At 52.4% G+C, this 25,770-nt stretch overlaps 1 protein-coding gene across 1 annotated transcript in view; it reads left to right on the forward strand.

The window, feature by feature from the left end:
* Positions 1–739: 739 nt before the first annotated feature.
* ITGA11 (integrin subunit alpha 11) overlaps positions 740–25,770 on the forward strand; it is a 90,170-nt gene continuing 65,139 nt past the window's right edge. Inside the window, exons 1-2 of the mRNA XM_004577948.2 lie at positions 740–896; positions 20,248–20,359. Coding sequence (XP_004578005.2) covers positions 845–896; positions 20,248–20,359 — 164 coding nt within the window. The 5' untranslated portion in view covers positions 740–844. The remainder of the gene's footprint in view (positions 897–20,247; positions 20,360–25,770) is intronic.

The raw sequence follows: 25,770 nt of genomic DNA on the forward strand, positions 1-25,770 counted from the left end.
CCCTAGCAGCGGAGGTACAAGGGGAGGGAGGCCTTTCCCAGGGTTTGGAATGGGCTCTGGGCACCAGCTTCCACACACTGGGCTCTGCTGTACCCCCGCTGCCGCCATGCCAGCTTGGAGGCTGGTGTCCAGCCCGGGGCCTGAATCTCTTACCGTACATGTGCAGGGCAGCAGACCAGAAAGGTAGGGAGGAAGGGCGTGTGTCCTGATGGGGAGCTCTGCCCTTGTGCACACAGGGTGTCTGGTGTGCAGGTTGCCGGCGTGGAGAAGGGAGGGATGCAGTGCCCCATCCGCTGTGGCCTCCACGTTCCGAGGCCAGGAATGTCCCAAAATGGGGCGTTAGAGGCCCATTCAGCTGCCTGATCAAGAGAGGCCTGGGTCGCAGCGGGTGTCCCCGGCTCACCTCCGGGGCTTTCTTTGCTCTGAGAAATAGTCACCTTCCCTTCTCGGAGCAGACCCTTGAGCCGGCGGCCCCGGGTGGGGGACGGGAGGGGAGTGCAGGACAAGAGGCGAAGCGGGGTTCATGGGAGTCGTTCCCTGCCATTTCCACCTCGGACAGACGCGCTGTGGGGGAGAAGGGGCGAGGCTCCAGAGAGCGCCCCGGCCGCCGCCGCCTGCCCAGGTGGCAGAGGGGCCGAACCTGGGCTGGCGCCAGCGCCCAAATGACGACCGCGCCCCTCCCGCCGCCGCGGCCCTCCCACTTCCTCCGCCCTGGCCGAGGCTGTCAGGGAGCCCAGCGAGCAGTGCAGCTCCGGGCGCCGCGAGGAGCAGGCTGCCGCTCTGGCTCGCCGCCCCCAACTGCAGCCGCCGTCGCGCCCCCAGCCCCGCCGCTGAGCCGCCAGCAATGGACCTGCCCAGAGGCCTCGTGGTAGCTTGGGCGCTCAGCCTGTGGCCAGGTAGGTGCCCTGATGCGCGCGTCTCCTACTTCGCGGAGTCTTTGCAGACCTGGGATCCCGCAATCAGGAGCCCGGCGTGAGGGGGGATGTGGATCGCACCCCCCCCCCCCGGTTTCTTTCTGCACAAGAGAGGAGGTGCGCCTGGGCGCCTTGGAACGAGGACTTTGGAGTTGTTGGGAAAGAGAGAGATTCGAGCTGCACGGCTCCCCGGGGTTGGGGTGCCAGCTGGGGTTCCCTCTGCTGCCACCAGGGCACGCGGGAGTCCCAGGAGCGCGGACGGCTCCCGGCCCTGGATGGGGAAGAGGGCAGGACGCGCCGACCAAGCCTCAGCCGCCCGTTTGCCTCTCGAAATTCGGAAATTCGGATCATCTGGCCTGGCGGCCGGGGAGGACTGGGGCGATGGTGGGGCGCGGCGAAGCCCAGGCGTGCTTGGTCCCTGGGCAGTGACAAGCCCTGGCCAAAGCTGCAGCGTCCAGCCCTGGAGCCCAGGACCGCTGATAGTTATACAGGGTAGGCACTGGTATTATGCACCCACCCAAACCACGCCAGAATTATGCGATTATTCAGCAGTTCGAACGCAGCTGCTCTTGACTAGATGCGTGCTGTGCTTAATGCACTCCATGTGTCAGGGGCAGTGTGAAACTGGGGCCCGGAAGGACACGCAGCGGGGAGCTAGAGACCAGCCTGGGGTCCGGGAGCCCAGGCCTCAGCACACGGCCAGCGCCGTGAGTGGGCCGTGGCCAGTAACTTGTTCAGTGGCCAACGAAAAGTGCTTGTGGCCTCTCCCAAACGCCTCAGCAGGGCCAGCGCCTTGCGATTGGCCTAGACTCCCACTCCCTGTGGGCTCCAGCTGGCGGCTGGGCAGGGATTAGAGACGAGCAGTGGTAGCAGGAGAGGTCCTCTGGAAATGGCAGGTGACTGGCTTGCTCACCTCAGCCTGTGCTTGCTCAACCCAAGGTCCCCAGGCACTAAGGTGAACAAGTGTATCCCTCTTGTCCCATCTTCTGTAATTGACAAGACCTTGGACTGGTGGGGTTCCCAACAGCCTCTGCAGTCTGACTTTAAAGCCAACCTTGACAATTTTGTCAAGTGGGATGGAGGAGAAGAACCACCATGGGTCCAGCAGACCCTAGCAACGACGGCAGGTGAAATCCTTCTTGATGCGTTTAGACATCAAGAGTGGTCAATACTGCAGGACAGCCACAAGCAGAGTGGCCGCACTTCCGTGTGGTTCCAGAATGGTGGTCCCAAGGAGCTGGAGACAGAGTAGCTGCCTTAGGGTTGAGGGGCTTTCAGAAGCTGAGAGCCATGGTTTTGAGATCAGACCCCTCTTCTGACCCCACAGCCAGCCCCTGTGTCACTCTGGAGGCTCTGCCACCCCTCACATGGGTTTACCCCTTGTATGGAGAGGGGGTGGAAGCTCAAACCCACACACTGTCCCTGTGCCTAAGGGAGGGCCTGTAGAAGAGACGCCTGCCCTCCCCACACCCCACCCCTGGCTTGGCGCACAGTAGGGCACCATCCACGGCTGTCAGTGGGAGAGAGGGAGAGCAGGACAGGGACAAAGACCTCTGATGACACAGGATCTGTGACTCAGAGCGTCCTGCATGTGGAGAAAAACCACATGGAGTTATGTCTGGTCAGTTTGGGTTCTGGAAATATGGGATTCATTAAACATATCAATCCACGTTGGAGTAACCCACATCTGCTCCCAAGGAGCAGGAAGAGGGGCCCCAGTGCGCGTGCAGTCTGGGCTCTGCTACAGCCAAGATCAAGGCCAGACTGGCGAGTGCCAAAGAGAGGCAGTGGGAGTGCCTGGCACACTGCAAGTACAATGTCAGCCGGTCAGGTAGGGGTGGGGGCTTCCTGGAGGAAGAGACATCCTTGGCACTGGGCCCTTGAAGGAGTGTGCCAAATGTGTGGATGGGATTTAAAGTGAGACTAATCATAGTATCACATAGTGGCCCCTGGGAGTATTAAATGCCAGCGGTGACTCTGGTCAGCATGGATTCTGGGTCACTGGGTCCAACCCCCTGTCCCCAGGGCAGGGTCAGCGTCAGTCTCTCCTTTGTGCATCGCATGGGTACTGTCGACGTGAGGATGTTGAGGAAGCTTGCTTTCTGACAATGGCCAACTCTGGCTGCACGGGCACCTGTCTGAGGCTGGCTCGGGTGTAGAGTGCTTTCTCCTTTAGGCCTCTGAGAGTTCCGAGCCGCTGACTTTGTGAGCTTCTTGTTGCAGGCTGCACAAGGTGGTGGTGGTGGTAGGGGGTGGGGGACAAAAGTATTGAGAAAGTCTTAAGGCAAAGAAAGAGGAAATAAATCCAAAGACTCTTCCAGCCGACATTCAGAGAAATCAGACCCACTGATGAGGGTTTCGCCAGTTGAGGCTTCTGCTGTGCGGCTGATGGTCCTCTAACAATGTGGTCCTCATGGCACACCTGCTGTGTGCCAGGCCACATACAGCCCAGAGCAACACTAGACACAGTGCGGGGTCCCTAGGGTCCCCTGCCTAGGGTTGCCCTGGGCTCTGCCTCCATAGCTTCACTAGAAAGTAGGGGCTAGTGATAACATGCATCAGGTTAGCACAATGATGAGATGAGCTAGTGAGCACTTCAGATCGTCTTTGTTACTGTTCTTGTCATCATCCCTCAAGGGACTGACAGTTCAGTGAGGATCTGAGGGTGCCCAGATACGGAGCTTTCACACACACGTCTCTGAGAAAACTCAGCATGAGTGTGCTGGAGGCTCAGAGGAGCTGGCCTGCCAAGACACCTGCTTAAACCAACACCTTTCTGGAGCCTCTCTCCAAGCACAGGTCCAAGGTCTTGCCCCTAATGGAAACTCAGGGATTTTGGCTGTTGAGTCAACGTGGTTTCAGGGTAAGTGTGTTCTGCAGTATTTGGAGAGGGGGAGTGTGGCCTTGGGGTGTCCTTGTGGGTAGGGGGTCCTGGTCACTAAGGTCTCCTTTAGGGGAAGCACGGTGCTAGGCACCATGGGTGTGTACAGACTCAAAAAATGCCAAGCCCTGCTCTTGAGGTGGAGGGAGGATAAAGCTTGTCCCTTTGTCTAAAGCCCACCTTGCCTAGAGCTCATCCAAGTTAGACCAGCCCAGGAGCTTTGGGTCCCTGCAAGTCACACACAGCCCTAGGGGCCCTCACCCTCTCCCTATACACCCATCCCACTTCCCTCTAGCCCACAGTGCTTCTCCATCCTGCCCAGCGTTGCCACCCCCTCCCACCCCTACAGCATGTCACTGCTGTTTAACCCCCACTCTGAACCTCTTTCTTGCCCCTGCCAATTCTAGAATCCTCCTCCTCCCAACAGCAGGGGACTTCCCTCCCTCCCCACCCCCGCTCCTTCCCTTCCTTCCCTGTCTCCCCACCCCCCAGTGCCCAGGATAAACCATGTTCTGAGTTGGCCCTGCTCAGCTTTTGCTAGATGGGAGGGAGCTGGGGGAATTCAAAACACATTGCTTCTCTCTTGCTTGCGGGCTTGGGCTGTCCCTGTCTTCCTGCAGAAGTTCAGATTTGGGAGTCATATTCTCACACTGCTGTAGCACAAAGCATCCTCCTCCGCCACTGATGGCAGTGGCGCCATCAGTAAGCCTTCGCCATGCTCCAAGGCATCGCAGAAGCATTGCCCCGCGCTAAATACCCTGTCCCCTCCCCACCTGCTGTAACACGCCACCAAGCACTCCTGGCTGTTGAAACCCTGTGCCAACTCACACTCGGCACAAAGTTCATGCACAATGTGCATTGTGAGAAAGTTTAGAGGAATTTTCACATTTCTGCATCAAAATAAGCTCACTTTTTAATTTTACTTTTCCACAAACATTTTGTAGTCTCCTGGAGTTTACCCCCAAAGCTGCACGCCCTCAGCGCATGTGTCTTGGTTGGGGTGAGGAGGTGGTGGGACATGGCCTGGAAGGGACCGCCCTAACCCCAACCAGACTGCCCTGCTTTCAAACGTTTGTTGCTTAGTGACTCCTGACGATATGCCCCACCCAGGCTTTATCTTCCTCAACTGTGAAATGGGTAGAATAGCCATGCCCCAAGCTGCTGTTCCGGTGAAATGATCTGATGTGATTCTTGCATGTGGGGTGGTGCCCACAGCGCCCTCCTCCCGGGAAGTCCTCCGTGAACTGAAGACTGTGATCCTCCCTGCCTATTGTTGGAGGGAGTGGGGGAGTGCCAAGCTCTTTTGTGTGGTGTGGGCCTTGCTGCACCTGCCAGATGCCATCATGACCATCCGCAGGCTGCATGTGTACAGTTACAGCTCGCCCAGGTTCCTGCCCGCACACTGAGAGGCCATATCAGGATCAGGATTGGCCTGAGTCCACAGGTGCTGTTCTTTCATTTATTCTTTTCTAATTGGAAAAGCAGATTTACACAGGGTACAGGATCCCAAGGCTTTGGGCCATCCTCCACTGCTTTCCCAGGCTCTAAGCAGGGAAGAGGATGGGAAGTGGAGGAGAAGGATGTGAACAGGTGCCTATATGAAATGCCAGTGCTTGTAGGTGGAGGATTACTCAGTTGATCTAGTGTGCTAGCCCCAAACAAAGTTCTTAATCCACATGTGAGACTCTGCTCCCAGCCCCGCTTGCTCCTGGTCCTGTCACCCCAGCCCACTCTGAGCTCCAGGCCTAATAGTGACTTCCCGCTGAATCACACTGATGGGCGATGGCACTTCAGGGTGCCCTGTGCCCTGCCCCAAAGGGCTTGCATCTTTCACTGCATTCTGGTTTTGGTCAAAGGAATAAAGGGTAAACTATGCCCTACCTCCCATGGCCCTTCCCAGGAAGTAGCTGTGGCAGGAATATCTTGCCCAGCCTGGCTCTCTCTGTCATAAGCAGACACACCCCTGTCCAGCCCTAGGTGATGACAGACAGCCTCGACCACCAATGGGGAAGCACCCTGCCTGTGGCTTGGACTCTGCTGCTCTGTAGCGGGCACAGGGTTTTCCACGTGGCGTATGGGGCAAGTTCCCATAGCAACGCCTCCAGGAGTCCAAACAGGATGACACAGATGGGGGGTTCCTGCCTCTGCTACAGCTCTGGCAGCCTGTTTCCCCAGCAATATCGCCCAGTCCAGCAGGCCCAGGCCCCAAAACTCTGACACCGGGCGGGGGGAGATTTCCAAGGCCCAATTCATCCCTGCAGGTGGAAGGCTGGACCTTGGAAGATGGACAAGGGGGTACAGCTCCGGGAAGTCTGCAAAGAGGGTTCACCACTGTGGTGGCTTTATCCATCAGGGCAGGCCAGAGGACCACCCAAAGCTGATGTGCCCATTACATGGATGGAGACAGTGAGGCTTTAAGATGGGTATGATTTGCTGCAGTTCTCCCAAGATCGCAAAGGGACTTGGAATCAGGGCTTCTGGCTCAGGGGAAGGTGGACAGGCTCATGGGCTATACCCATCAAGGGGAATATAAGGAGTAACCATTCAGCCAAAGGAATGAAGCGTGAGTGGTGTGCATTCTATGTCTGTGGCAGACAGGTAGTAAGCACGAGGCCACTTAGTCCCTCCTTGTGGATCACTGTGGGCCTTCTCAGCCCACATTCCAGGGCCTCTCCTGTCCTCTGGAATTTCTGCTTCCTTCACCACCAGTGTTTGGCAAGGATGCCCAAGCCCGTAACTTACAGGAGGGTACAGCTCACACCACTTAGTATTCTCAGTGGGACCTGAGGCAGAAGGAAAGTGTGAGGCCTCCATGCTTAAAAATTAACAATTTTGAGATGGCCACTGCAGAGCATTAAACCAAGGGCAGAGCAGCCTTGCTGCAGCGTAGTCACATGCCCATGAGGCTGCCGAGGACAACACTGAGGGGTTGGTCCATTGCATCAGCATGGACTGAGCACCCCCTGAGCCCCAGATATGGGGAGTGGGGAAGCTGACCAGCCTTACAGGCCGCTGGTCTCAGCCCAGGGCTGCTAGCCGGGGAGAACAGGGACTCCATGGAGCTATTCTTGAGGCATATGGGTGGTTGTAGGCCTCAGAATTCAGAAGATTCCTCCATCTGTGGTGGCTGCTCAAGGTTGTTCTGTGAATCTTTGTTGGGGGTACCCCTGGAGCAGGTGCCTGGGCAAATCCAAGCAGTTCTTTGCTTTTCGCAGCCCTTGCTCTTTGTGGTGGCCTGTGGCCTGCTGGAGTGATACCTTGAATACACAGGGAGCCCTTCCACCCGCCCACTTGGGGCTCCCCTCTTGTCTATCCAAGACTGTCAGTGCTAGCCAGGCACAGAAGGGTCAGCAAGTCCAGAACCTTCCATCCTGGGCGAGTGGAGGGACAATGGTATGAGGCAGACCCCTTGCTCTAATCACTCCCCAACATGTTGTCCCACTCTGGGGGCAGCCACAGCAGAGAATTACCACGGACATGATTTTAGCCCCCCGCTGCAGTGAAGTGGAAGGGACGTGCCTTACCCTGGGCCATGCCATGCATCAGGGTCAAGGCCAAGATTTAGCCAGTGCTCTATGCGCTGAGGTCTTGTAGGTCTTGTAGGCCTGAAGCCATTGAACGTGTTCAGGTGAAGGGAGACAAGTTGAGATGAGAATGGAAGGAAAGACTGGCCTGAAGGGGCAGGGGCAGAGCAGTAGTCCTGGGTCTCCCTGAGCTCCTCCTCCAAAGCGAGGCTAAAGCACAAGCTAACTTGCTTCTCACTCCCCTCTTTAAACCCTGCATGACTCCCAGCTGCCATCAGCCAAGTCCAGACTCTGGCACTCACTAGCCCCAGAACAGTTGCCTTGGGCCCTACTTAGTACTCACTTGTAGTAGTACCAGGCACCTGCACAGCCTCACATCCTCCCCGACACACACCCAGCAAGACCGCACCCTGCAGTTCCCAAACACATGGGGCTTTCTCTAGCTTCCGCTGGTCTTATTCCCTGCAGCCCATACCACCCTGTCTTCCTTCTTTGCCACCCTGGCTGGCTTGTGCTTATGCTCCAGGTCTCCATTTGGGAAACCTCCCCTGTTTCTCAGCACAGGAACCTCACACATGTGATTTCCAGGAACCCTGTGCTTCCCCACAGCAGTACTGGGCACCCCATTTCTTGGAGCAGCTGCTGGGTCAGGGGCTCTCAGTGCCTGCCATAGCAGACGCTCAGCAGAGATATTTTCGTGCACAGAAAAGCTGTGGGTCCACGGTGCTGCCAAGAGCTGCAGGCAAAAGAGAAATACGATATTTTTTTGCACTTCAACCCGCAGGTGCTGCTAACACAGTAGCCTGCAGGAGCACCTGGGCTGGGCGCCCTGAGGGATAAAAGATGAGAAGTCATTTCTGCCTGGCAGGGAGCTAACGGTTTAGTGGAGCAAATTTCTGTGTAACAGAGGAAATGATATGGACTATAGAGAGCTGTGGGTGGACTCTTCTGGGACTTGCAAGGTGAGTGAGAAAGTCTTCTTAAGTACCCCAGGAGGGCTGACCTCACAGCGCGGTGGGTAGGAAGGCCATCTGGGCAGATTGCCTGGTGTCTGCTCTTCAGGGAGTTACAGAGTGTGCCATGGGAACTGCAAGGAGGGATAGCAGACTGAGAGCCCCAAGAGAGGGCCTGAGGACCAAGGAAGGCATTTAGATACAGCAGATGGGGGCCATGGGAGGTTTCTGGGAGTGGACAGTGTCATGTTCTGTGTTTGGAGATGCTTCCTGAGGGGTGATTTGGGGTCTGATGCAACGAAACAGTAATGGTAGGGTGGTTGAGCAGGTGGGTGGTGGGCAGGTGGGTGGTGGGCAGATGGGTGGTGGGCAGATGGGTGGTGGGCAGGTGGGTGGTGGGCAGATGGGTGGTGGGCAGGTGGGTGGTGGGCAGATGGGTGATGAGAAGGTGGGTGGTGGGCAGATGGGTGGTGAGCAAGTGGGTGATGAGAAGGTGGGGTGAGAGCAGGTGGGTGGTGGGCAGGTGGGTGGTGGGCAGGTTGGCAGTAAGATGACTGCTGCAGCAGCCTAGTAAGGGCATGCTGGCACTTGTGACGATGGGGAAAAGAATGAGGTGTGGACATTAGGAATGGCTCCTAAAGAGGCCTGGTCACCAGAAAAGGAAAGTGTGGCAGGTGAAAGGGCAGTGGTCCTGACCTGAACAAAGATCATGGCAGGACCAGAAGGCTTACGCAGAGGAGACTGGGCAGGTCTGGACCCATTCATTCATTCATTTTGCTGGGTCCCTGGGACAGGTGGAGGTGCTCTTGGCTGGAAGCAGGTCGCACAGAGAAGTACTGAGTAGCCTGCAGACCTGAGCACAAGAAACTGACCAGCAGGGGCCCGGCGGCATGGCCTAGCAGCTAAAGTCCTCGCCTTGAAAGCCCCAGGATCCCATATGGGTGTCGGTTCTAATCCCGGCAGCTCCACTTCCCATCCAGCTCCCTGCTTGCGGCCTGGGAAAGCAGTTGAGGACGGCCCAATGCACTGGGACCCTGCACCCACGTGGGAGACCTGGAAGAGGTTCCAGGTTCCCGGCTTCGGATCGGCGCGCACCGGCCCGTTGCGGCTCACTTGGGGAGTGAATCATCGGATGGAAGATCTTCCTCTCTGTCTCTCCTCCTCTCTGTATATCCGGCTTTCCAATAATAATAAATCTTTAAAGAAAAAAAAAAAAGAAAGAAAGAAACTGACCAGCAGCATGGAGCCACAGCCCACCCACCCTGTTTCCAGGCCCAAGCCATGATTCAGGTCCCAAACCTTAGGGAGAGCTCACATTCTGCCTTTAAAAGCCTTTTGAGGTCCCAGCATGGTGGTCTAGCAGCTAAAGTCCTTGCCTTGCACATGCCAGAATCCCATATGTGTGCCAGTTCTAGTCCCGTTGGTCCTGCTTCCCATCCAGCTTCCTGTTTGTGGCCTGGGAAAGCAGAGGAGAATGGCCCAAGGTCTTGGGACCCTACACCTGTATGGAAGACCCTGAAGAAGCTCTTGGGTTTGGATCAGCCCAGCTCTGGCTGTTGCGGCCACTTGGGGAGTGGATCAGCAGACAGAAGATTTTCTTCTCTGTCTCTCCTCCTCTTTGTGTATCTGACTTCCCAATAAAAAATAAGTTAATCTTTAAAAAAAAAAAAAAAAGTCTTTCAAGCCAGAAAGCACCCACAGAGGTCAGCCCAGGCCACACACTCAACATCATGTGTGCATGTACCAGTACTAATGGGGGCTGGCCAAGCCAGAGGTGTGGACAGGCCTATTGTAACAGGAGTCACCAGTGGACAGACCCATGTGTCCCAGGAGTCACCAGTGGACAGGCCCATGTGTCCCAAGTATTACTCTGTTGCTTCTTCCTCCTTCCTCTCCCAGCAAACACAGCCCTCTCCCCCTACTCCCACCCCAGCCAGATCCACATGGGCCTAGGTCAGAAAGCTCTGGTCTTCCTACCTCCTCTCAGCCCTGGTTGTGCCCTTGTGACCCAACAGGAAATCCTGCGTGGTGTGGTTCCTCCAGCCCTCCCTCTGCTCCAGCTACATGTATGTGCCAGGAGTCAGGTGGCTCCTGTCACACAGCAACTGAGGCTTTGCCCTGGCTGTTTCTCCTGCTGAGAAGGTCCTGGAACCCTCAGGTCACCACTGCAGGCCCTGAGGCTGCACTGCTCTAGGTGCTTTCATGTACCCAGCACCCATCCCATACCTGCTTCCTCTCTAGGCCCACGGGGCACCACCTAACAGTATTACCTATTCTATTCACTTTACATCATGTTCAAAGGGTGGGAAAGGGTGGCCTCGAAAGACCTCCATAGAAAATGCATATGAAACTCTTCATGAATTTCAAAATTGTGGGCACCAAAAAGATTTATCCTTTTAAAAAACATGTATTTACCTGAAGAGCAGAGAGCCGGGAACGGGGAGGGTAGATAACAAGCATTCCCATCTACTGGTTCACTCCCCCAATGGCCACAACACCTGCGGCTGGGCCAAGTCACAGTCAGGAACTCCATCCTCATCCCCCACGTGAGTGACAAGAATGGAGGCTCCCTGGGCCATCCTTGGCTACCTTTTCATGGCCATCAGCAGGAAGCTGGGCCATAAGCAAAGCAACCAATGACTTGGGCTGATACAGAATACCAAATTGCTGTGCTGAAACACTGACCTCTAAATTTTAATACCATTTTGCATAAATTTGCTGAAGTGCCTGTGTATCCCCTGCCCTGACAGTACACCATTCCAACGAGAGCCAGGGTCCCTTTATACTGTGTTTATTTGCATAGGCAGGCCCAGATCGATGCCTGGCCAGCATAGGCAGGCAGTAGGCAACTACAGAAGGAACAAACCAACCAACACAAACCTCCTCACCAGCCTGTAACAGGTACTGAAGTTTCCCTCAACCAGCCACCACCCCTTTCCGAACCAGTCCACTAGGTAGGCACAGGCTCAGTCGTGACACTGCCCTGGCCACCTGCTATCTAAAGGTTTCTCTCGAGATGAGAAGAGGTTGGGGGCATTGAGTAGCTTTTGCAGATAGGAGAAAAAGGACTGCTAGAGTGAGGAGGACTTCAGAGAGGAGCAAATTGGTTTACAGCAGGCTGCCCAGCTGGCCCCAGGCTTGTCTTTGCTTCCTGTGGCTCAAGAGACACAGGGACACTTGCAAAGGTCTTACATTGACCCAGGGACAACTTAGATCACAGAGGAACTGTCTAGAAAGTGAAGAGGTGGAGTGGAAGATTAAAGGCCTCCTTTCTCCCACACAGGGTATTAACTACCCTGTGGCTGGCACTCTGCAGTGATTGGCCAGCTCATATAGGGCCCACAGGGGGTTGGGTGTGCCCAGAGAAGACAGTGGGGGATGAACATACACCCTAAGTGTTAATGCAACCTTTGGGGTGCACTAGCCCAGAACCTGGCCTACTGGCTTACAGGATGACGTGAAAACCCATGTCTGGCTGGGTAGGCTGAGCGTTAGCCCACCCCACAGTGGGGCCAGCCCCAACCTCACCTCTTGGGAAGACATAATGGGATCAAGACCCAGTGTGTTGACTGAGGTCAAGTGTGGGATAGACAGCAGGAGCTACACTGCCTGCCTGGGAGGACTAGTGTGAGAAATCAGAAATGATAACCCAGACGTGATCCGGCACAGATGATGGCTGGAGTGTGGGGAGCAACTGACACACGAGTGACTTAGCAACGGTGGCCCCAGTGACAAGGTTATAGACTGGCGCTCGGAGGTCTAGTAGCCTGCCCAGGGTTATTCAGGGCCCTGCCAGCACACCCTCTTCTTTGCACTAGGGCTCCGCTTAGCCTGCTAGGCAGGGAAACAGCTACAAACTAATTCATACAGAAGAGTTCATAGCTGAGCGAACATTAGACGCTGCCTCTGCCAACGCTTTCTAGGAGAAGATGCATGGCTATCATCACGGCTTAGTCCAAGTGAACCAAGACAGGCCCAGCCTGAAGACTACTGACCTGGAAATCAAAGCTTGGGGCTGCGTGACACATTCCCTACCCGGATGTTCCACAGGCTAAGGAAAAAGCTATGCACTGTGCACGAAGACGGCTGGGTCAAGTTCAGGTTCTGACATAGCAGAAATCATCGACCCACTGGCTCACTCACTGGTGCCCACCCAGCTGTTGCCTGGGTCAGGCAGAAGCTGGGAGCCAGGAGCTCACTCCAGGTCTCCCAGATGGGTGACAGGGACCCAGTTAGTTGAGCCACAGGAAGCAAGAACAAGCCTGGGCCCAGCTGGGCAGCCTCCTGTAAACCAATTTGCTCCTCTCTGAGGTCCTCTTCACTCTAGCAGTCCTCTTTATCCTGTCTGCAAAAGACACTCAATGCCCCAACCTCTTCTCATCTCGAGAGAAACCTTTGGCTGCCTCCTAGGGTGTGCATTAGCAAGAAGTCAGAAACAGGAATAGAGCAAGGACTCAAGTCTGTCAATATGGGGTATGGTCATTGAAAACAGCCTCTTGACCACTAGCTCAGGTGACCACTGCCTCGCTTTGGGCCATACATGCACCTGTCTCAAGACTTCCATTCAATCCCTTCTCACATGCACATTTGGCCATGCTGCTGATAGCTTCCATGTTTCATAAGACCTTCCTGAAATAGAGCCTTTCTCCTGGCTCTGAAACCAGATGTGACAAGAGGTGACAACTGTTATCTTAACATAGTTTCCTCCAGCACATGGCTGGACCTCATGCGAGGTAGACCACTCCTCTTTTTTTTTTTTCTTTCTTTTTTTAGAGAAAGATCTTCCATTCTCTTCCATGCACTGGTTCACTCCCGAAGTAGCCACAATGGCCAGGTCTGAGCCAATCTGAAACCAGGATCCAGGAGCTTCTTCCAGGTCTCCCATGTGGGCACAGGGTTCCAAGGCTTTGGGCCATCCCCTACTGCTTTCCCAGGCCACAAGTAGGGAGCTAGAAAGGAAGCAGAGCCCATTTGGGATCCCAAGGTAAAGACTTCAGCCACTAGGCTACTGCACTGGGTCCAACCACTCCTCTTCAATGCTTCTTGAGCCTCCCTGCAGTTCAGGAGGTCCCTGAGAGGCCTCAGCACTGAACACCTGCCACAGAGAGCCCTTCCTAACACACACATCCCAAACGGCCATCCTGCGCTTACATTCATCTGGGGACAGGGAGCTCACCGTCTCACAAGGCAGTTCCTTCTGGTCTAAGCACAGGCGCTTGGAGTTGAGACCTTGAGCCATGGCCCTGAACATGGTGGTAGATACATGGAAACGTGACCTGAAATGAAAACCATAAGGGCTTCTGAATGATTCCCCGGGGAATCCAACCCATCCTCCACAGCATCTCCCAGTGCCCCCATGCCCAGCCAGGGGCAGCTGGTGGATGTGTATTGAACTCTGCACCCCCAGAAGACTTCTCAGATGGGCAGGGGTGCCTCCATTGCCAGCCAGGCACTGCTGGCTGGTGCGGGAAGAGGCCCCATAATTCTGTCCCTTTTAGTTTACGCTCAAACAGCAGAGGCAGGCTGGCCAAGAGGTCCTCTAGGTCCTCATTACCCTGCTTCCTCTCCTCCAAAGGGAAACCCTGCCACAAATTGCATATTCGGAGCCCTGCCTTGCTCTCCCTTTACCCAAACACTCCCTGGAACTGGGGCTAATCCTGGATGCCCGGGACTTGGAGTCCATATGCTGATGATAAGCAGGTTGTAAGCCTGAGGAGTTGGCAAACCAAAACCAAACTGTCTGGGCCCTTGGAGCTGGTTACTATGTTAGGAAAGGGAGGGACTTGTTGCCCAAGTTGGCTCTCTTTGAAACGGTTCATGGCCAGGGTCGGGAGGGTAGGGCCACCACATACAGCTGCTCAGGCTGTGCACCGTGTAACTTACATCAATGGTCTTGCAAACAACACCCTCTGGGTTTGCATAGTGCAGTGACTCCAGGGGTTGGGCACAGGGCCAAAGAAAATGATAGAAGTGTGTGGTATATTTCAATTTCTTCACATCCAACACAGACGCGCAGAGATGGAGTGTTCAGTGGCTATTTCCCACAGTGGGGGTGGGGCTTGGGACATTATCAGGTTGGAAGGGAGAACCTTGATTCCTTTTCATATGGGATGAGTAAGATGCCAGAAGACCTGCCCTTCACCCCTGCTAGGTGTAATGCCCCCATGATACTCCGAGGATGTGGAGGAAGACAGCAGCTGCAGGCCAAGCTTGTATGGCCAGATGATCCTGTCTGAACAAGACCCTGCAGGTGTACAATTATGGTCTCATCTGTTGAGACTCTAGCTTTCCACGTAGCTCTGCTCCTGGATGCTCACACTGTGGCCCTTGGTGCTCCTGCAGCTGTCCAGGCAAGCTTGGGGAGGCGCAGGAGTCTTGTCACCTAGGGCACTCTGGCTTCTCTAAAATGATGGCTCTTCTTCCTGAAGGAGATGCTATGGCACACTCTGACCATGTAGGGCAGCCCCCCAAGGCTAGGAGGACAAACGGGTCCCTGCGGCTGAGTTCCATGTTTTCAGTTCTTACATCTGCTTTCCATGACCTTGACATATGCTTAACTGACACATTGGTACACCCCTCACCTCTCCATAAATACTACTATTACTACTACTACTACTAATAATAATAATAATAATAATAAAGCAAGACCACTGGGGCCATCAGTGGCACTTGCTGAGCTCTGGGTGCTTCTGTGGGCATCTTGGTTCCAGCTCTCAGGCCACCTGCCCTAACCAGGGTTCAGCCTCCTTCACAATTCCATCCAAGAGACCCTGGCCACCACCATCCCCTGACTCATCATTTGTGACTGAGAGGATTCTTTCTTACAAATGATCTTCAAAAGAGTCATAGAAAACACATATGGTGAAAAATACTATTGGTTGGGGTCACATTTTAGTGGCAAACAAGCTTGACTTGGAATCCCATTTCCAACAACTATCTGACCTCCATTCATGGGGCTGTGGCTGTGTGGGAGGTTATGGCAATCACGGGACAGAGAACAGGTGCTCATGTGGATGAGGTGACGAGACTGATGCTGTGGGGAGATTTCGGCCGGCCAGACCAGGGTGCTACAAGGACATGGTTGCCCAGCCTGGGCCATGAGGCTACACTAGGGCAAGGCTACAGAGAGGGGATCTGGCACTGACAGAGGGCGGTGGGGGGAAGAAAAGCTGTCCTGGGCCCCGCTTAGTAAATCCTTTAAGGTCAGGTTCATCTGATGAGCTCGTCCCAAGAAGCACATCCCTAGCCCTTTCCAAGCTTCTCCAGCAAGGCCAGAGAGGTGTCCCAGACTCCACTAACACGCACCCTGGAGATCATCAAATGACCATGGACAGCTGCTCGTCGACACGTGCAGAAGCCTTCTGGTTCCTTCCAGGCCCTTCTTCACACCTTCAGCTTCTGATAGCGGACATGGTGGCCATGGCATTGGGAGCTATGGGCTGCCCCTGCTCTGTAGGTATGGGCTGCAGACCTGCTGCTTCCCCAGTGAGTTCATTTCTCTGCAAGAGGCCTTTGAGGGCGACAGCTTTCCACAGAAGCCGCCTGGCTCCTTGTCCTTCTCTGTCGCTGGCCAGAAACTCAAGGCCAGCAGCAGCCACAGGGAACAGGGGCTCAGGTGACTCTCACAGGTGACCCAAAGTTGAGGGACACCTGTGTTGGACTCAGGTGCCAGAGGGGAGCAGGGAATGCCCTCTGTGTCCTAGAGGCCAGTCTGATGGAGAATTGCAGGGAAATGGCCAAGCCAGCCCTTGAGGGAGGGCTGTGCCCCTGACGAAGGGAGATGGGTCTAGAAATGAACCCAGAGGAAAATGAGCACACACACACACACACACACACACACACACACACACACACACACACACACACAGCATTGGGTTGATAAACATGGTGAGCTCTCCTGGGAGACTGAGGCCCAAAAAGGGGCCGTGTCTGGTTCAAAGTCATTCAGCCTTCCATTCCCATCTTCCTCTTTCTGAGTCCCTACACTAGCTGGACTAAAGCCAGGTGCCCAGCCTATGGCCTTTGACATGAGCATGCTCCACTCCAACCATTCTCTCCCCAGCAACACAGTCAGCTCACCCCTTCCTACACAGATCTCAGGGGTACAGAAACCTGAGCCATCTCAAGGTCACACAGGCGCAACAAGGCCCTGCAGTGGCAGTGCATGTAGGCTGGGGTTGGCAGGTTTGAATTTAGAGAAGCATGATGGACATCCCCCCCCCCCGCCCACTTGCCCTGGCCGAAGCTCCCGCAGTCCCATGCATCTCCGAGGCTGCGCTGAGCCTTCTGTGGAAAGGGGACCACCACATGTTCCGGACCCCCACTGGGACCTCAGTACTCCTGACACCTGGGTATGTCCAGAAACCCACACAGAGGCAGGGACATGACAGCTCCAAGGGCCAGTGACTGGGCCCTGGCTGATGACTTGCTGGAATCCTAGCTTTTGGCTCAGATCTGCACACAGTCCTCAGCCTTAGCTGGAGCTTTTCCTTCCTGAGCAGGTCTGACTCTGAGATGAGCATGCATTCGTCCATGTGGCCTGGCCTCCCGCTGCCACCTCGGGGCAGCCTCGCCTGCTCTCACATGTGGCCTGGGTTGCTGGGGTCAGATGCTGGGACTGGTCCCTCAACTCTGGGGACTTGGATTGTCCCCTTTTGGCAGGGGCGCTGGCCACCACCTTTAAAATCTAAACCACCGCAGAGTGGTGTGAGCATGGTGAGTGCTCTGTGATGCTCAAGTTGATTGCTATGACTCCACCCCCTTTCACAGAACAGACCCCCATACACATGCCCACCTCCTGCTGTCATCAACAGGACTCATCATTGCCATTGATTCCCATCAGCAACAACTTCGCTGCACCTGGCCCGTGTGAGGGTCATAAATCCCTGCCAAGAGCCCATTCCCTGAGTGAGAAAGAGAGGTCAGGTGATCTGGCAGGGGGCGGGGTAGGGCAAGGAGGGGAACTGGACCTGGTGTTTAGGAAATGCATTTATCTGGCTTGTTGTGTTAAGTTAGATGCACCTTGGTGACATCTGGAGGAAGGAAACCAACACTTTGTAACTTAATGTCTCTTCCTTGTGGCCAGCTGTTTGATCCCTGCCCAGAGAGTTGAAGGCGAGGGATGGGTACAGAGGAGGCAGGGCCAGTCCTAGCCAGAGGGCACCTCATTTAGCCACTACAGGGAGAAGCACAAGGGAGTCCACTTTCTCACCTGTCTCCCCTTCCAGCGGGAACCCCATGGCAGAGGAAGGGGGTGTTCTGGGAGTGGAAAGCATGTCATCAAAAGAGAAACCTGGTGGCAGGAGGGAGGCAGCAGGAGGAAGGCCATGGCGGGTGGAGAGGACAGCCAGGGCATGGAAGCTGAGCAAAGAATGGGACTAGCAGCTAGCAGGAGTACATGGTCGCTCCCAAGGGCAATGGGAGAGGTGGGATAGGACAGCAGCTGGGAGCAGCAATGCCGTGTAGTCAGCTAAGGATCTCACAGGAGAACTTGGACTTTGGCTGTGTTGGGTGGAGACAGACAGAAGGAGGGCACAGAGCTGAGGGTCTGGAGGTGGGTGTCCGTCTGGCTGAGACTGCACAAGACCGCCAGAGGCACCAGGCAGCAAAGGACCCGGGGACACTTCACTGACCCTCACCCCTCTGAAGGCCGGGATTCAGTGGGTGCTTGGAACTGCCTGGAAGCCAGAATAGGTTCTGCAGTACCACCACCCACATCAGGGTCCCAAGCAAGCAGAAGTGAGCCTAGCCTCCAGGGGGTGCCAGGAAGTTGGATAAAAAGAAGGAACCGTGCATTGCCTGTGCAAAGGTATTCAAGTGCATGCATGTGCGTGCAAATGTGTGTGTGTGTGTGTCATGTATGCATGCACTTGCATTTGTGTTCCTTCTCATACATCTTCAGAGCCAGCTGTCGTCTCTGCAACCTCAGCTCCATATCTTTGCCTGTTCTGTGTATGATCCTGGCACAGGCAACACTGCGGTCCTTCCCTCCCTGGCCAGGGCTGTGTTCTGCACTCCCTGGGCTCACTTGAGCAGAGTCCTCTGCCCATTCAGGGAATGGGATTGGTAAGCAAAACATGAAGGAGCCAATGGGCTCATTCCCCCATTCCTCTCTGGGGTCATCGCACCAAGCTAATGTGGAAGACAAGGGTTGGCAGCTCCGTGCTGCTTGCTGCCCTGTTCCCCTCCTGCTCCCCTGCCCAGCAAGTGCTGCTCATCTGCCACACTACTGTCCACTGAGCCCAGACCATCTTTCCTAATTTAGTGCTCCTGGCAGCACTGATGGTTGCATGGGTAAGTGAGGTAACAACAAACGTCCCTACTGGCAAGTCTTCCAGTTGCACCTCTGTGGATAGGCCTGTCAGGACTGTGTCTATTTGCTGGATAATTCAAGAGGCATAATCAAGCTTGGCTTCTGTAGACTGCTTGAGTGCGTGTCCAGGGCCTCACCCTTGACCTTGCAGACAAGAAGCATGTAAGAAACCTCACCTGCCAAATCTACTCCCCACCCCATGGGCCATGCTCTGGGGCCTGGGGGGTGGGCAGCTTCAGCTGTCCTGACTGGGGTTGTCATGCAGACCAATTGGCAGCATGCCTACAGCTGAAATGTTCCCCAGGAGTGTCAGTGCTTCTCTGTTGCTGGACTTCACTTATCTCAAAGCTCCTGCCAGGATCCCACCCCTTACGTATCTAGGGTCCCATGTCTGGTGGTCCTGTCAGTGGTAACAGCAAAACAGAGGTGTGTCTGGATGGGGACCAGTGCTAGGCACACCCCAACATGTGCCTGTGGGGAAGAAGCAGTCACAGGGTTCTGCTGTACCAAGTGCATTGGCCAAGGGCAGGCTATGCTGGCTCCTTCCCGCCAGGCCCTGTGAGGGTAGAGGGTGGCAGGCGTGAGGACGCAGAGAAGCCCAATGTGGTTATCTTGGTGCATTTTCTGTTACTATAACAAAACACATGAGTCTGAATGATTCTAGAAGCCCAACCATGTGGTGCTGGGATCTGCTTGGTTTCCTATGAATGAGGGCCTCGGGGCTGGCTGATAGCATCTTTGTGGCAAGAGGATATGCGAGAGTGGCCAGTGGAGGCCCATGCAGAAGAGGCCAAACATCAAGTGTCACTTGGCTTGAGCAACCACTTCACAGGAATCAGTCCAATCCCCAGAATCGCAAATCATCACCCCTTGCAAGAGCTGATCCAGGCTTCAGTGGTCCTGGCCCACTGACTCCAATCCTGAGTGCATCCCTAGGATCTGCACATGTCCCCGTGGCCACTGCGAACACCTTGATGGTGGACTCGAACCTCCGCATGAGTTCTGGGAGTGGGGAGGTGTGGACCAATCACATACAGGCTTCCACTGGAAGAATCGGTTCATTGACATGTGACTTAGCCAATCAGGGGGCCAGGGCTTATGTGACATAGCCCATCAGGGAGGATTGGGTGGGTGTGGGATGGCAGGGCTAAAGGATGATGGAACTTCTCTCTGCTTTATCCTTAGCTGCCCCAGTGATGTGACAGTCAGTTACAGCCAGACAGAGTCTGGCAGATGGGTTCAGAAGAAAGAGGTCAGCCAGCAGTCCCAGGCTTGGGCAAGGCCGTGGGAAACCAGTTTTCTGACTCTTTATCAGGCAGACATGAGAGGAGGGAGGAAGGAGAGAAAGAGGAGAGAGAGAGGAAGGAACGAATAGGAGACCAACAGAAGCTGGAAGAAGCAGGATTGGAGCTGGGAGTGGGGCTGGGAACTTAGTGGGACGGAAACCACATCTTCCTACCAATAGTTTTTTGTGCCTCCCCTATCAGTCTATGGGCTCTCCCTAGGAGGCCTCTCCCATCAGACTGTAGGGTCTCCCCAGCACAGACCATGTCAACTGTGTTATGCTCCTCAGAGGAGCTACTGTCCTTCCTGCAAGTGTGGTCACTACCTCTCTCTCCTTGGCCTGACTCCAGCCTCTCCTCTGCTTCTGCCCCTGCCCCAGGGTTCACAGACTCCTTCAACATGGACACCAAGAAGCCCCGGATCATCGCAGGCTCCAGGAGTGCCTTCTTTGGCTACACGGTGCAGCAGCATGACATCGGCGACCAGAAGTGGTGAGTGAGGCCCATTCCCAGTGCTGGCTACACCTTGCCCCCTGTGTGACCACCTCCTACGCATTCCTCTCCCAGGCGCCAACGCCCTATCCTACCCCCACTGCCTGCCACTCCGTTTCCAGTGATTTCACCCTGTCCCAGCTGTGCACCCCGAGAGTTCAGGGTCTGGCCCTGTCTTCCCATCTGTGAAACTGGAACAGGTTACGTGACAGTGCAAGTGCTAGGCTTCTGGGGACTCATCCTTGGCCCCTTGCTGTGCCCCTCAGAGACCTGTGTCTCCTCAACTAGGAACAGTGCCTCTACTCCTGCCCATGAGGGGAGTTTTTGGGGTGTCTCCCCACCCTAAGGGATGGACAGTAGAGCTTAGTGAGGCTGAGGCAGAAGCAAAGAGCGCGAGGCTGAGGTGGTGAGGTGAGAGTTGGGAGTGTTGGTGTTAGAAAGACCCAGGACGCCTCCAACCAGGGGCAGCAAAGAGAAGGAAATGACATACCTCCCCATTTTATAATCACAGTACACTTTATTGTATGATCAGCTCATGCATGCCAGTCAGTGACTGGGCTCTTTTAGCATATTAACCAAGGTTATGTGGCCATGGAGACAGGAGATCACTCACCCAGGAGTGCACCCCACCCCACCCCCCACAGCTGAAGTGGCAGGTGCCAAGCCTCCACTTTGGTGGCAGGTTCCACTTTGAGAAGGACCTTATGAATAATAAACCCCGGAAAATGATGACAGCAGTGGGAGTGGGCCCTGCTCTCAGCCACCTTCTCCCGGTCTGCCCGCTGCCTGCTGTGCCTGCTGTGCCTGCTGCGGTTTCCAGCTCTCCCTCCTCCTACCTTCCCCACCCACTCCAGCTGCCCAATTTGAGTAATTCTCCCCCAGGTCTTCTTTTTTGCTTGCTTCCTTTTCTCTCCTACTTTTTAGAAAAGGAGTATCATATTATCTTCCTATGAAAGGATGACTTGCATCAGTAAAGTAACTTGAGTGTATAATGCTGCAAGCCTCTGCTTATGCCTGCACACGTGTGCAGTGCCTGGAACGCGACCCTGTGAGTGTGCACCAACCCCTCTCACCATGGTGGGTTTCATCTGCTTAGAACTTTGCCTGGATGATATTCTACCAGGTGGGACTCACTGTATTTGACTGCTTTTACTCAACATGGTATCTTCAAGAATGTTTTGTGTGTCACACATTCACAATTGTGTAATACTCTAGAGAATTAATGTATCTTTATTTATTTATTCAATCCTACTATTGATGGTTATTTGGCTTGTTTTCATGTGGGGCTATTTTTGAATGAAGCCACTACTGACATCTTTGTGTCTTCTAATGGGAAAATGAACTCATTTTTATTGATCATATATAGGTAGGACTATTTCTTAATACTGTTCTATTCCGTTCATCTAGATATCTAATCTGTCACCAACAAAAAGCTATTTGGATCATTATAGTCCCCCGGTCTTCAGCTCATGCAGGGAGATGTCCTCATGTTTGGTTTTTGTTGACAAGGTGCTTTTCATGACACTAGGTTCTTCCCATGTGAATTTCAGAATCAGCTTGAGAATTTTCCCCCAGTAAAATGAGTTGAAATTTTGGTTGATGTTGTTTTGAGTTCATATACAAGTTTAGGAAGAAATGAAATTTTTAGAACATTTGTTCAGGTCATGAATATAATATCACATAGTTAGATAAGATGTTGGCTATGGTTTATTCATTTGTTTTAGGTACGTTCAGATGGAAGAAGTGTTCTACTGTTTAATCTTCTGGGATTTTCTCCCTTAATCGTGAACAGGATTGAATTTTATCAGATCCTTTCTCTGCAACAGTTGAAATGATTCTGTGGTCCTTATTTATTCTGTTAATGTGGTTAATTTCATGGATGGATGGATGGACGAGTGCTTTTGGTATTAAACCAATTTTGCATTCCTGGGATAAGCCCCACATGGTCACCATGTGTGCTTAGGGATTTTGTTTCTCTGCGATATCTGTTTTTATTTTACTTTATGAATTATATTGGTCTATAAAGTTTGTTTTTTTCTAATATCCCCATTGGGTTTTTATGTGACAGTTGTTCAGATCTCATCAAATATGTTGCAGGCAGGCGTTTGGTGCAGTGGTTAAAATGCAGCTAGGGATATCCACATCCCAGCCGGAGTGTCTAGGGTCTAGGAGCGGCTCCACCTCCACTCCCAGCTTCCTGTGATGCCTGGTGCCTGTGCTGCCCAGGAGGGAGCTCCTGGCTCGACCCCAGCTGCTGTGGGCATCTGTGGACTGAACCCAGGGGACAGACCATTTCTCTCTCTCTTTCAGACAAAATGAAAATATTTTTAAATGATCCATGTTTTTCAGGAATATTGGAAAGTGTTATCCACTTTTCTATTCTTTAGAATAACATGTGATTTGTATTCTGTTTCCTTAAATATTTAGAAAAACCTGCCAGTAAAGCATTGGAGCTTTCTTTTGGGAAGAATTGCAGTTACAGATTCAACTTCTTGAAGATAATGGACTATTCAGAAATCCTGTTGCTGCTTAGGTTCATTTTAGCAATTTGTGTTTCGGAAACTATTTGTCCATTGTTAGATTCTGTTAACGAGTTATGATGCCTGTTAACTTCCTGTTGTCTTTTTTGTTTCTCTCATTGGTACTTTGCCTTGTCTTTCTTGTTCTTGATCAAGCTTGCTAAAGGTGTATTAATTTTTTAAGAATTATTTATTATTTTTTTTTTTGGAAAGACAGATTTATAGAGAGAAGCAGAGACAGACAGAAAACTCCTCCATCCACTAACTTACTCCCCAAGTGGCCACCATAGCTGGAGCTGAGCCGATTTGAAACCAGGAGCCAGGAGCTTCTTCCGTGTCTCCCATGAGGGCACAGGGTCCCAAGGCCATCCTCTGCTGCTTTCCTAGGCCACAAGCAGGGACAGGAGCCGGGATAAAAACCAGGCTCCTTTTGCTGCCAAGGTGAGGATTTAAGCCATTGCGCCATCTTGCTGAGCCTGATCTCAGTAAACTCTAAGTACATTTGAAAAGACTGCATGTCTATAATTAATTTTTATATATGCATGTGTTAATAAAGTTTGTGATATTGAAATCATCCACATACTTACCTGTTTTCTTCTTTCATATGAAATTCTCTAGCCATCTTTGACATTTTGCCTCATCTTCCCTTTCAATGCTGTCAGTTTTTGCTTTATATATTTTGAAGCTATGTTATTTAGACAATCGCAAATTTTTGACTGTTATCTATCCTATTAAATTAATCCATTTTAAAAAAATTAATCCATTTAACATGATAAGCTATTCTTCTTCCTTAATGTTTCTGGCATTTTAATCTACTTCGTCTTGTGTTATTATTGCCACATCAGCCATCTTTTTGCCAAAGTGGGGATTCTCTTTTTCCATGCTTTTAGTTTCAGCTTTTCCATGTTCTTGAATCTAAAGCATGTCTTTTGTAAATAGTGTGTGCTGTTTTTAATCTGGTCTAGAAACCCCTTCCTTTTAACTGACTCGTTACCCTCAGTGTAATGGCTGAGAGCTGGACTGAATTCCATCATGTGGATTCCGTTTGTCTCACCTATTTCTATGCCCCTGTATTTCTCTTTTCTGAACTTCTTTTGAATATTTTTCTTCTATGCTGTTAGCTTTTATTGGTACTCTTTTACTGGTCTTATATATTCTTGTTTTATTAGAATCCACTTTAAATGAGTACTTTTGCCATTTCCTGGGTAACACTAGAGCTTTGTCATAGTTTGATTACAGTTGCCTGTCCTAGTCTTTGTCTCAGTTTTGTGGTACATCTTACCTTCACATCTGCTGCAAGTTCCATAAGGCATTATTGTGGCTGCTGTAAACCATCATTAGTTATGTCTGCTTACCCAGAGAGTTACCCTTTATGGTGGTCTTCATATTGTCATAGAAATCTTCCATGTTTTCATTCAAGTTAAGTTTTCTCCAGCCAAAGAGCTCTCTTTAGTATTACTGGTAGTGCAGATATTCTTACCATAGTCCTTTTGGTTTTGGTAATCTTTTTGCCATCTTTATTTTTTTTTAGTAGCACCCTCAATACTAGACTGGCAGTTTTTCTTTCAGCCATTCTTCTGTTTTCTGGACTTCTAGTTTCTGTTGAGACATTAACCTGTGGCTTTATCATTATTCTTTTTAATAGTTATTTATTCATTTTAGAAGCAGAGACAGACGTTTTCCTAGTGTCCAGGAGTCAGGCTCTCAAACCAAGTCTCCCATGGCTGGCACAGACCCAGCTATTGGAGCCATCACTTGCTCATTAGCAGGAAGGAAGCCAGAATTAGGACACAAAGCTAGGCGTTCCAGCACCGCACACCCCAGTGGCACCAGAAACCTGCCCTTTATCATGATTGTTTTGGAGGTCGTGTGTGTGTGGGGGGGGGGGATTCCTGCTTGTCCAGTGCGAGTAGTTCGGCTATGATGTAATGAAGTGTCCTTTTGTTTGTATTTGTTCTTCCTGGGGTTTCCTAAGCTTCTTAAAAGCTGTAGTTGATATTTTTCATCAGATTTGGAAAGTTATTTATCTTTTGTCTCATTTTCTGATCTCCTTTTCCTCTTCAGACTCCAACTGAGTGGGTGCTACATTATCTTATCCTGTTCTCCATATACCCCCTTTTTGTTTTATTCCATTTCTCCCTTAGTATATCTCACACCAGGTTCTTTTATTAATCTACCTTAAAGGTCACTAACACTGCTTTCTGTTGTATCCAGTGTGCAGCTAAACCCACCCCATATACTCTATTATGTAATTGTATTTTTTAGTTCCTGGCTTTCCTTTTGATTCTTTCTATAGTTTCTCTGTCTATCCCCTCACTCCATCTTTTACCATTTTTTTCTTGAACATTGATCATACTTTATTGGTTCACTCAGATGTCTGGATCCTCTCTGGTCTGCTTCTAGTGGCTGTTTTATCTCATGGTTATCAGCAACATGATTCTTTGCACAGTGACTTGTTATTCTTTGCTGCATAGTGTGGGTAATCTGTTGTAGAGACTAGACCATGCTGCCATACATTAAGGGAGGCTGCATTTTGCTCTGTGAGGCAGTTAGTGACCTCATGCAGATCTTACCACAGGGTTTGGGTGGTGGCTAGCACAGGTCGAACCTGATTTTGCCCTTGCTCGTGACACAGCGGTCTTTTCTTTGGAGTACAGAATTTCTCCAGTCTCATCAAATCCCAGGGTATTCACTAAGACTTCCCCACTTGGGAAGGGCAGAGACCCCACCACATCCCAACCCCGGAGGGCAAGCTCTGAAACTTCTGCCCTCAATGGCTAGTCCTTAAAAGACATATCTGAGTCAGCCCAGGTCCCAGCGAAGCTTTAACAGAAGCCGGGGAGGTCTTCTCCCAAGGCTCTCTTTTCTGGGTCCCTGCCCCTCTCAGATGTT

This window comes from Ochotona princeps, chromosome 6 (assembly GCF_030435755.1).
Source record: "Ochotona princeps isolate mOchPri1 chromosome 6, mOchPri1.hap1, whole genome shotgun sequence".
NCBI classification, from domain to species: Eukaryota; Metazoa; Chordata; class Mammalia; order Lagomorpha; family Ochotonidae; genus Ochotona; species Ochotona princeps.